This window comes from Emydura macquarii, unplaced genomic scaffold (assembly GCF_026122565.2).
Source record: "Emydura macquarii macquarii isolate MOO-44397 ecotype Brisbane River unplaced genomic scaffold, CSIRO-AGI_Emac_v2 contig_705, whole genome shotgun sequence".
In the NCBI taxonomy this organism is placed as follows: domain Eukaryota; kingdom Metazoa; phylum Chordata; order Testudines; family Chelidae; genus Emydura; species Emydura macquarii.
In genome coordinates, this window is record NW_027130842.1 from 2,742,044 (window position 1) to 2,754,722 (window position 12,679).

The window sequence follows — 12,679 nt, forward strand, 5'->3', positions numbered from 1 at the left end:
CACTAAGATGATGAGGTAGGCAGCTAAGAAGGGTAGAGGGAACAAAGTGGATGGGCAGGGAGAAATATTATGAATTTAAAAAATTATCTTCACAGTTTTCAAAAGAATACTTTTAGTTAGGGCTACAAGTGAACACTGTTTGCAACTGATCTAATCCAAAGTCCACTGAAGTCAATGGTGAAATTCCATGGAATTCAGTGGGCTTTGGATCAGGTCCTATTTCCACACAGTCACATTATATGCCAATAGAAAAATTAAGAGGGCAATTTTGAATTGGATTCAGAGATGCAAAGGAACTGATTAGTGAGGTGATAGGACTTTACTTCCTGGAGTGAAAGAGCCATCCAGCCATCACATTTTGCATTCTCTTAAATTCAGAGAGCAGGAATTTAGCAAATTCTGAAAGAGGGAATTGAAATACACAAGTTTAAAAGTGATGCTTAATGATGTAAATAATACCCACAGTACGGTAAGTTTGAATTAGGTTTTCAAGCAAGAGGAAGATCAAATTAAGGACAAATTCTGGAAGTGGAATTAAGCAGACTGAGCAAAAAAGAAAAAGTTAGTTTTGGCTGAGAGAGACAGCAAGATTAAAAACTGTGTGTGTACAAGCATGATAAGTGCATGGGGAAAAAGAGGCCTATTTTGCTTAGGCGAATTTTAATCTCTTAAATATTGTCATTCCTCTCTACCAGTGCATACCATTACATTTAGAAACCTTTTCCTTACATTTACATTTAAGATACGGCAAATCAAAAAAGCCCCTTCCTCCAGCTACTATATGCACTGATTGAAGTCCCTGGGAGTTCTGCATGTGAAGCTGCTGCAGGATCTGACCCTACATTCATAACACTCTTTTTTTGCTTTCAAACTGGAAGACATTGTAAACTAGAAACATACCAGTGAAAGTTTCAGTACATGGATTGATCCCTGCAAGTCTCTTGGATGTTCCAAAGTCTGAAATCTTTAGAACTCCGCTGTATGTGTTGATAAGCACGTTATCACCCTGAAGGACAGAATATTTGGACCAATTATTTTTCTCTAGTGACTGTTAATGTACGACAACTTTCAGTGCATTCTTTTATACATAATAATTTTTTGTATAATAATTACTCCTAAGAGATATTTGGGGAGGGGGGAGGTGTGAATCACTGTTGCTGTCTTCTACAGTTCCATTTTAAGGTGCTCCCTCTGTAAAGTGAAATGTCAGGACTTGTGTATGCTTCCCCCTCTACAGGAATTCTGTAAAGCAGTGGTTCCCAATCTGTGTCCCGGGGCCCAAAAGTGGCCTGTGGCTCCCCTCCTGCTGGCTGCCGAAGGGAGCCGCTGCCTAAGGACCCAGGTGGAGCGCGTTACCATGGCGCTAACAGACCAGTGCAGGCTCCTTGCTGCAGCCAAGGGGATGGGAGATTAGTGCTCCCCTCCCCCTTCCTGTAGCAGGGAGCATGGCAAAGCGCTCTGCCTAGATCCATAGGTGCTGGGTTCCCTGCTGAAGCTAGAGGGAGGGGAGCACTGATCTTCCAACCCCCTGGCTGCAGAAGGGAGCCATTGCCTAGCGACCCAGGTGGAGCACACAGGGCTACAGGATGTGTGTGGTTTCCCTGCTGCAGCCAGGGAGACGGGAGATCAGTGAGAAGGCAGCCTCCTCTTTGAACTCCTTCCATCTGGTTGCAGGGGCAGGGGGGCCTGCTGGTGGAGACTGGTGGCCCTTCAGGGATCTAAAAACGATATCTGTGGCCCTTGAGCCAAAAAGGTTGGGAACCAGTGCTGTAAAGAATACTGATAGAGGAAAGAAACACCAAATATTCAAAAGATTCTTCCAGCTTTTTCAGAAAAATGATTTCCCATTGTCAGGTCTATATTAAGAATCTCTTTGTATAATCTCCTTCTTTCTTCCCAGTCCTCTATATCTCTTTCCCCACTTTCCACAGCGTATTTTTGATTAAGATACCACCTTGAAACTCCAAATGTATTGTCCATAAAGTTGGGCCACATTACAGAAAATATTACTTTCATTTTAAAAACAGGCTTTTATGGACTATGATGACAAGTACCTTTATGGTTACTAAAAGTAAATATAAAAGGGATTCAGTTCCTAGGAATAATCTAAGTTAATACAGGTTCACTAACCTAAACCACTACAGAACACAATTGAGGACAGAGGGAGTGCTGGGGGAAAAGGGGACATTGAATTACTCCTAGAAATAGATTTTTAAATATACTAAGTGGAGGCATAGTTAAACAGCTTCCATCAACATATGAGAGTTGTGTGGCTAAAACCCTGCACACCTCTTCAGATGGGAGCAGCCCATCTCAGTCTCTGGGTAAAACTGTAATAACATAATATAAAGCATCTTCTTTCCTATCTCTCCTGAGTGTATTGCGAGACCATATACTTGTCCACTTTACAAACATGACCTTTTCCTGCTAAATGAACCCATGCCTGTAATTCATAGCAGCTTCTCACCTTTATGTCTCGATGCACTATCTGATTATCATGGAGGTATTTTAATCCTTCAAGAATCTGCTTGGTGTAAAAACCAATTGTCTGCTCGTTATCTTTCAGTGGTCCCCACTTTGAACGCAGAAGAGCAGAAAGGCTACCTATACATTTTTGGGGAGGAAAAGAAACCTGAGAGTAAACTTAGCTCAGAGATTGTTCTTTCTGACCAAGACCTTAGTCTGTGTCAAGTAGTAAATGTAACCACACTAATAGGAACAGAATACACCTTTAGTAAAATGTAGATATCCTCCATAATAACTGAACATTCTTACATTTATCTATAATCAAGCTTTTTAAAAAATCTGTAACTTGGTACTACTATTTATTTTCATTCATGATGATCATTGACTAAACAGTATATGGCTATGTTGTTGCTTTTACATAATCCGCCCCTCCCCCCAAAAAAAATCAAAACCAGCAGTGCTCTCAGAAAAAAATCCAGCAAGTCTCGACCTGACACAGCACAGTAGCTGAACTTTCCCCAGCAAAACTCTGTCCCCCCATAAAAAATCATCCCATCATCCTCTACCCCTTTCAGATTCCTAGGCAAAATGATGGGCCTTGCAGTATGCACTGCCAGGTCAACATTCCCAGACCAAGAATGTGAAAACTTGTTCCATAACTGCAGGTCCCTCATGCAGAAATGCTTTACTACCAGTCTCCCCCTTCCTTGTTAAATCAGGAGGAATCCAATTTGAACAGCTCCACTGACCATAGCTGCAGCAGTATGGCCCAGGAGGAACTCATCTGCCACAGTAACAAGTGCTGTCTCCATACCATACTCTACCCTGAACCAGTTGGATCCAGGCATCTTGGCAACATTTGCCCAACTGTGCTGGACAGAGGACAGGAGACAGTGGATGTGGTTTAATTAGGCCACATCTTTATTCTTAAATGTCTGGGAGTACCCAACAGATAAAAGTGTACAGTGCAGGTAATTCCATAGTCATTTCAATATATACCGGGGCTTCCGTCAGCACTCCTCCTTACCCATCCTGGTTCCCAGCCAGTCCACTGCTGGGACCTCACCACCTCCACTTTTAATGAGGGTTGAGGAAGGGCCTATAAAGGAAGGGGGGAGTTGGCTCCCTGCCATACCAGTCATAGGAGATCCGAATCCCCGTTTCATCTGCTTTAAGAATATCCCCTTTAAATCCTTTACCAATCAATTTTATCTGATCACTAGTATCCCTTCCCTATGTACCAGCAGGAGTACAGGCACTGGACATTTGCCATAAGGAGGTGCCAGCAATTAGCTTGGCTGCCTCCCCACCATACCTAGCCAGGTTCCCAGACATCTCCTAATGCTCCCTTTAAAATTATCCAGAAACGTGTCAGCTCCCAAGTTTGACAGGTGGATCCATTCTTCCTTGCTTTTCCTGCAGTGGCATGGACCTATATGGGTCCCTCCTCTCTGCCGGTCACTTGGGGGGATGGCTGTATTTTCTTCAGAAAGTCACTCCTTGGCTCTCTAGCCCATAAAGGGGCAAACTCCTAGCCAGACAACGACCCCCACCACTTACTGCACATTTCAGTCTTTCATATTATACAAATCAACTCCCTAGTCTATTCAAACCATCAACTTTATCAGATGCAGCTTTACTGCAATTACTATACATAAGTGGCTTATAGCCATGGAAATATTTTACAATATTATTCTTAAATTAAATATTAGTATTAAAAATTTACTCTATTGTTGCAGTATTCTAAAATTTTATATTTTAAAAATGTAAAACGAGCTTACCTCCAGGCACCTGCTCCATGAATATCTTAATAAATCCATTCTCACTAAGCGAGCCTAAATACTGCACAATGTTCTTGTGCTTGAGATGCTTATGCAAGGCAATTTCTTCATGTAAAGGCTGGGAATACCTGGAAGTAAAGAAAATTTTCATTTTATAAAAAGCCAGACATTGTATAAGTGTCCATCAAAGGAGATCTCGTGAAACACGTACACTGGAACGTTGTACACAATGCTACACTACATGTTGCATCCATTTAATAACAGCAGTTATGACTGTATATACTGAAAAATAAATTGGCACAGTAAAGGCAGTCACCCAGAGTTTGTGGAGAAAGAAACTATACTCCAAGCCAAGTCAGCCAGAATGAGCAGCTGGGCAAAAAGCCCCATGCTCAAATATATCAACCATCTGCCATAAAAATTCAAGCTTATGCTCTTCAATTGATAGTCTAATTTAGATGAGAATCTTGGTAAGTAGGAGGCTTATCTGAAATGTCAACTATGGATATTTTCACTGTCAGAGAACAGTACATTCTCCATTCTCTCTCCATAGTGAGTTGCTCAAAAGAGCTGGTTGGGACATGTTCACCAAAACCTAAAGCCACAATGTTTCACCGAGTTGTATCAGTTTGGATGTTATTTTCATTGGGAAGATTTCTGAGGTCCAGGACTCTCTGACCCATGGGAAACAGATATCTGAACTGAAAATTTGAATTTTTCCAGCCCAAAACCAGCTTGTATTACATAATTCCATTTCACAAAAACATCCAAAAGGTTTTGTTTTCATTCCAATGCAGAAGAAAAATTTCAAAACCTTGAAAGTTGTTGTGAAATAGAACTGTCATCCTTCAGGCAGCTCGAGTGCTCATTTTCCAGTACTTATCAAGTCACGGGTCCTATCAAGTGGTCTGCCTGATTTTCTCTTTTATCTGGCAGAGCTGAGAAAGTATATCAAGACTCATGAGTGCCAACTTCCATTTAGGCATTAAAATATATGTCCAAATTTTCAAAAGATCTCAGCAAGTTGTACGCTGAGCTCTTGAAATACTGAGGATTTTTGGTAATCTGGAGTTTACTCAGGTGCCTCAACTGATGTTAAGCCTTTCTGAAAATCTGGCCCTAAACTTTGGGTGCTTTGAGCACTTAGAAAAATCTTCCCCCAAATTGAGTTGTGGACATTGTGAAGACTGAATTTTATGAAGTATCTATTTTAAAGGAACTTTGACGCTAATCTAGCCACTGTAAAACTCTGAGTTTTGGAACATACAGTAGAACCTCAGAGTTACGAACACCTCGAGAATGGAGGTTGTTCATAATTCTGAAATGTTCATAACTCTGAACAAAACATTATGGTTGTTCTTTTAAAAGTTTACAGCTAGCTGCCTGATCGTGTACTTCTGGTTCCAAATGAGGTATGGTTGACTATGTATTCATAACTCTTAGGTTCTACTGTACATACTTTATTCACTCTTTAATGAATTCTTATTTATGATCATTCAGACATGCACTGGTCATACTAAAACCCATTATTGCATTCCACTAATGCAGTACTAACTCAGAGCAGCGACAAGTAAAATATTTATAAGTCCTGCCACTGTTTCCCCCCTGCACCCCTAGGCCCCAAAGGACCACATTATTAAGGGTGTTTTGAGCAACAGGAATAATTTACTAAATAAAGCAGCCCCATAAAAAGTTCCCAACTAAGACAAAAGTTTTATTAAAAGTATGCTAAATTCAAAAAAAATATTTACCTAATGGTATTTGTTAAGCTTGTAAGCACTCACAGACTGATACTGTAGCTTAAGACTGAAAAGGTATTTGAGAGTTATGGGACTATATGGTTTCTACATTGCAGAATTTTTGTTCTGTTCTGTTGAATGTATCTCCACAGTATAACACTTCTTGATGTCCAGGTAATGCATTAAAAAACTACATCAGCAATGTTATAAAATGGATAGAGAACTGGCTAGAGCATAGGGCTCAACGAGTAGTGATCAATGGCTCCATGTCTAGCTGGCAACCGGTCACAAGCGGAGTGCCCCAGGGGTCGGTCCTGGGGCCGGTTTTGTTCAACATCTTTATTAATGATCTGGAGGATGGGGTAGATTGCACCCTCAGCAAGTTTGTGGACGACACTAAGCTGGGGGGAGTGGTAGATACCCTGGAGCGTAGGGATAGGATACAGAGTGACCTAAACAAACTGGAGGATTGGGCCAAAAGAAATCTAATGAGGTTCAACAAGGACAAGTGCAGAGTCCTCCACTTAGGAAGGAAGAATCCCATGCACAGCTATAGACTGGGGACCGACGAGCTGGGCAGCAGCTCTGCAGAAAAGGACCTGGGGGTAACAGTGGATAAAAAGCTGGATATGAGTCAGCAGTGTGCCCTGGTTGTCAAGAAGGCTAATGGCATATTGGGCTGCATTAGGAGGGGTATTGCCAGCAGGTCACGGGAAGTGATTATTCCCCTCTATTCGGCATTGGTGAGGCCGCATTTAGAATATTGTGTCCAGTTTTGGGCCCCCCACTACAAAAAGGATGTGGACAAGTTGGAGAGAGTACAGCGGAGGGCAACCAAAATGATTAGGGGGCTGGAGCATAGGACTTATGAGGAGAGGCTGAGGGAACTGGGCTTGTTTAGTCTGCAAAAGAGAAGAGTGAGGGGGGATTTGATAGCGGCCTTTAACTACCTGAAAGGGGCTTCCAGGGAGGATGGGGCTAGGCTGTTCTCGGTGGTGGCAGATGACAGAACAAGGAGCAACGGTCTCAAGTTGCAGGGCGGGAGGTCTAGGTTGGACATTAGGAAAAAGTTTTTTACTAGGAGGGTGGTGAAGCACTGGAATGGGTTACCTAGGGAGGTGGTGGAATCTCCATCCTTAGAGGTTTTTAAGGTGAGGCTTGACAAAGCCCTGGTTGGGATGATATAGCTGAGGTTAATCCTGCTTTGAGCAGGGGGTTGGACTAGATGACCTCCTGAGGTCCCTTCCAACTCTAATATTCTATGATTCTATGATTCTATGCAGTAGTGAAAATTTCTGCACGTCATTTCACTTGAGACCATTTTTGTGATTTGGAAATTTCATTTTTCATAATATTTCTGCAAAATGACTAATTTCACTTTCAAAATAAAGAGACAGTTTCAGACTTTTAATTTTTTTTTTGTTTGAATGACACTCAATTTCAAAATGTTGAGGGTTCCCCCCCCCCTTCTTCCTCCCGTCCCCGCAAGAAGCCAGTTTTGGAAAGGAATTTGCCTTACTTTGTTCATTTAAAAAAAATAAATCAATAAAAACATGCAAAATATCACAGATTTATTAAAATTTTCAAAACTCCAAATGAAAATCCTTGATTTTTAATTCCCTTTCAATTTTTTTGCACCCCATTAGTTGCAGCGCTTTCTCAGATAGCAAGTCTGCTAAGGTTCCCTGCTTCAGCTCAGTTCACAAGAACATTGCAGGCAAAGTGGAGGGCTGATGCAATGTGAACATGCTCCTGCCCTCACAAAACACAGCCAACAATCTGAGGGTGGATTTTCTACTTAAGAAAACTGATATTTTGTCTGTTACAAGACCTAACTTTATAGAGATGGATAGATTTTTCAGGGTTAGAAGGAATTTATAAAAATCACTGCTATAGGTAAGATTAATTTTGTTCCTATCAACCGTGGCAATCTCCATGTAAGGCTATGTCTACACTGACGGCGGCAAAGTCGCCGCTGTCAGAACGACTGAGCGGTCAGTGTAGACCCGCTCAGTCGATCCAGAAGTCAACGCTGTTAATCCACTCCCTCAAGTGGTGTAGCGCTGCGTCAACGGGAACGCGGTTTCCGTCGGCACAGTGCAGTGAAGATGGCGCGCAGAAGGGAGGCGCAGCAGTCGACGAGAGTGACGCAAGTTCTCTGCGTAATTTGCGTAACTCCCATCGACTACCGCCGAATCGCCAGGGTAAGTGTAGAGCAAGCCATTGATATAGAGTAATTTGCCATTTTCATTATGTTTTTTAAAATCAGTTTTAGTTATAGCTTTTGGTAATTTTTTTAAAAAGATAACTAGGAGGTGTCTGAGTGTTACTTCTTATATCCTTTCCTTTTAGTCACATGGGAAAATGTTGTTTCTTAAAGAAGATAAATTTGCAATATATGGCTAATTTCTTGACCCCAATAGCACATCAGAACCAAGGGTTAATATAATTTTAAAGAATCTGAATAATTTAACAATTTAATATAGTGGGTGCCATTAAAAATGGACTTTTATTGTATGGCAATATTTAGGGTTGCTCTTACTTTGACCACAATATTTGTGGAATTTCCCATCCTTAGAATAGGAAAAATTGCAATTGCAAATTGAATGGGATTATTATGGATGCTAAGTATCCAGTTTTTAAATGGCATTCATTGCAAGTAATTTACAATGTAAACACAGAAGAAATGACACTGGAGAGTTAATACATCCACAGCCCTTATTAACTTTCTTTCCATTTCCTCTCCGGCGCTTCAATGGCCAGGTGGCAGATTCCTGACAGCACAGCTCCAAAGGAGTCCTGCCATTAGGGAGTGGTGGGGAAGGGCAGAGCTGGTGTGGCAAGATACAGGACCTCCATATGTAAGGCCCTTGCTTCCCAGAGATCCCCAAAATCTGCCAGGGAAGCCTATGTGGAGACCTCCTTATCTTTTTGTGCAGCAGGAGGCAATCCGGGCCATTGTTAGCCTCATGTTAAGTTAGGCCAATAATACATAGTTCTGAATGGAGCACTGAGTGGTGCCTTTCCTCCCCACAACTCTTATTCTGAGATATCCAGGTTCCCAACTGCTATTACCACTCATGGTTTTTCACAGCTTTGGAGACTGTTTCTTATAGAGCTGGAAAATGTAGCAGGAAAACCATAGAGAGGGATAATTTATCAGCAGCTTTTCAGGAAAGGTCTTCATTAATCAGCAAGGTGGCCAGTCGTACTTCAGGACTGAAGTAAATAAACACAGCATCATTTGGATATGACAAAATTACTGTACCTGCTATCTCTCTCTGGGATTTCTTTAATGGCAATTCTAACTTGATTGCTCAGATCTCGACCTGCATAAACTATGCCGTAAGTTCCTTTCCCCAAAATTACTCTCTCACCATTTTCATCATATTCGTAGTCATACTGCAAAACAAATATTGTGAAATAAAAGGATACGAACCATGCTTTTTACCTGCATAACATAACCATGTAAATATTTCTTTTTATCATAAATGTACTTCTGTTGTTGGGTATCATAAAAACAATAATACCTATAGACAGAAGGCACTGCATACCAACATGAAAAATAGGTTACTTACCTGTAACTGGGAGGTTCTTCAAGACGTGTGGTCCTTATCTGTATTCCTCAAGTGGGTACATATGCATGCCATGCACCTGAGACTGGTGATTTGTTGCAATTAGTGTCCATTGGTCTGCGACTGTGCAGTTGGTTCCCTTGAGCTCTGAACTAAGGGTATAAGGAGGAACAAGAACCGGTGCCTCTCTAGTTCCTCTTTTTACCATGAATCAGAAAAGATCCAACGCAGAGGGGAAGGAGAGCAGATAGTGTAATACAGATAGGGATCACAGATCTTGCAGAACCTCCAGTTACAGATAAGTAACATCATTTCCTCTGAGTGCTGGTCCCTATGCACATTCCACATGTGGGTAATTAACAAGCAGTCTTAAAGCAGGAGGAGGGTGCGAGGATGCAGTTTATATAGATGCCTATTATACTACTGTCTCAACAGCTACATCTACAGAAGAGTCCTGGGCTAAGGTGTAATGCTTCGTAAAGGTGTGACTAGAGTTCCAGGTAGCAGCCTTACAAATGTCCCGTATAGATACTTCTCAAAGAGATGCCGTTGAGGTTGCTTGTGCTCTGGTGGAATAGGACCTCACTCCATCCAGGGGAGATGCCAACTTATAACAGAGAACGTTAAACACTTGACAGAAGACTATTTTTTCTGCACAGTAAGAAGGAAGTCTAACACACTTGTTTAGTTCACTACATGCTTTCTTTTGGTATTTTTCCTGACAAGGCAATGATTTAATATACAGGACTAAAATGGCCTCTGATATAGACAACAACCATTTCTGTACAATTTCAGCAGCTGCTAATACAGTCTGATCATCAAATAAACATATAAAAAGCACTATCACTCTCTCTAAAGAAACAGAGAATGGAAAGGGTTCCTTTTGTAACAAAACTAGTACTGAAAGGTAAGAAAGTTAAGTATCTGTTAGATATTTTTTCTTTTCAAACTGTCAGACCAGTTAAATGATATATTGAAAGAAATATATGAAAGATATATGAAAAGAAATATGAAGAATATTTTGTTTCTAAACACTAGGGGAAAGATTATAATAAGCACTGTGTTGGCCTAATTAATCCCACTGCAGTCAATGGTAAAACTCCCTCTAATGTAAAATATCCATCCTAGAGGCCTCAAGTTCTCAAACTGAAAAATATCAAATATGACACATTGTCCTTACCTCTACGGAGTCTCCATCACATTCCCCTTCCTCTGTGTTCTTCCCTATATCTTCAGTGATCCTATTCACCATATCAAAAAACCTGTAAAAAACACCCAGGTAAAGGCAAGATACAGCTACCTCAGAATGAGCCCTAAAGTGAAAAAAAAAATCAAATAGAACCTTTAACTGTAATAAATATTAAACCAGAAGAACAGCTCAGTTAGGGAGATCAAATGAAGGGAGAAGAAAATCACTGCTTTTGTCCAAGTGGGAAGTTAACATCTAATGAGTTTTGCTATAAAGGGGGAGCATGTATATATTCTATATGTAAAGTGTCCAGAAGATGCAATTGTATTTAAAAGTTAAAAGTGAGAGTCTCACCCCCACTGTAGCTTCTTTCTGCCAGGAGAGGGGCTGAAATTTCATGGAAAGATTCTAAAAGCCCTGGACCCAGGAAGAGGAGAATTCCCCTGCTGAAGGAAGGTTGCCTCAGGCTGTCTTTTGAGGACCCTTTGCACGCAAAGCTGGTGTACAGGGCATGTCAGGGGCAGGTTTGTGAAGATGCTGGAGCCATAATGTGTATTGCTGCAGAGATTCTAAAAAGTGCTGCTGTCCCTATGCAGCCAGACAGTCTGCTGTAACTCAGGGGGCCCTTCGAAGCTGTCTATATTACTCCTGGTCCACTCCAGCCCCTGGAACAGCCCAGAATTGAGGGTCGAAAGGTGGCTTAAAGCCTCCTTGGCTCTGGGCAATGAGCATTGTGCTAAACCTTTTAGAAATGCACACACAATCCAACTCCATGTATTTTAAACACAAGTAGGATTAGCTGTAATGTAGAGAAGTCATAATGTGCTTCTTTGTAATCAGAAATAAAACTACAGCTAGATTACAGAGAAAGCTACAGTAGACCCTGATCCTGCAAAGCACATAGGCACGTGTAAGTTTAAGCACAAGTGGTTCCATTGACTTCAATGGGTCTACTCATATGTTTATGTACTTTGCTGGACTGGGGCCTGGCTAACTCATGAATTAAGCTTTAATATTTACATCAGGAATAAGAGATCTCACAGGACTGAACCATGTTGTACAAATGTAAAGTTTGTTTAAAACATTAACGTAAGTGGGGGCCCAACCCTTCACAGTATTGAGCACCTCCTGGGAAATGCTTAAGTGGCCATAATTTACATTTAGGTAAGGATAGCTGAGGACACTCAGCAGCTCACTGGCACCATTCCAAAGTAGACAACACTAGTCTGGTACAGGACACGGGACTATTGTGCATTCAGAAATCATCATCTAAATTAAGACTGTTTTGCACAATGGTGACCCCAATACATACCTCTTGCAATGCAGTTCTGTGCAGAAATAGATTTGAAAGTCATCTGAGTTGTGCAGCACATAAAGGAAACAGCATCGCTCTTCAAACTTTGAAATACTGAAAGAACAGCCAAAGTAAATGCAGGTTACTGAACTGGTGGCCCTATGCTTCAGGGCACTGTGAGAAAGTACTAGCTGAAATCTTGTTATATACCATTATATAACATTTTATTATAAAGTTATATTCTAACATGCTCTTTCACCCTCTGAAATACTCTCTCTGCTGCTTGGAGCCCTCCATTGCCCCCCACCATTGCATACACCCATCATGAGGGCATCAGAAGAGTGATGGGATTAAGGACCTAATCTGAAATCCACTGATGTCAGTAGAAAGAATCCCATTGAGTTTAATGGTCTTTGGATCAGGCCCTTAAACTCGCTTACCCTGAAGCCACCACTGCTGCTGTCAGGGTGGATCACCCTTTCGGTATCACAGAGTTAGAGGATTTAATTTCTACTCTTTACCATCCATCCATCCACAATCTCCTACTGCTACACCAGTGGTCACAGATTTTTTTAAAATCTCCCATCCTTGAACCTTTATTTTTGGAACTCAGAAGTGGTTTTTCCTTTTTTAAT

General features: G+C 41.3%; 1 protein-coding gene across 4 annotated transcripts in view; it reads right to left on the reverse strand.

Moving 5' to 3' along the window:
* MAP3K5 (mitogen-activated protein kinase kinase kinase 5) overlaps positions 1 to 12,679 on the reverse strand; it is a 143,863-nt gene that overhangs the window by 21,987 nt on the left and 109,197 nt on the right. For all 4 annotated transcript variants that reach the window (XR_010918652.1, XR_010918653.1, XM_067542295.1 and 1 more), the window contains exons 13-18: positions 12,063 to 12,158; positions 10,742 to 10,823; positions 9,255 to 9,388; positions 4,248 to 4,375; positions 2,468 to 2,604; positions 901 to 1,006 (exon numbers count right to left, since the gene is read on the reverse strand). Coding sequence is in view for 2 of the 4 variants with exons in the window: in XM_067542295.1 (XP_067398396.1) it covers positions 901 to 1,006; positions 2,468 to 2,604; positions 4,248 to 4,375; positions 9,255 to 9,388; positions 10,742 to 10,823; positions 12,063 to 12,158 (683 nt within the window). In the remaining 2 variants the exon portion in view is untranslated. The remainder of the gene's footprint in view (positions 1 to 900; positions 1,007 to 2,467; positions 2,605 to 4,247; positions 4,376 to 9,254; positions 9,389 to 10,741; positions 10,824 to 12,062; positions 12,159 to 12,679) is intronic.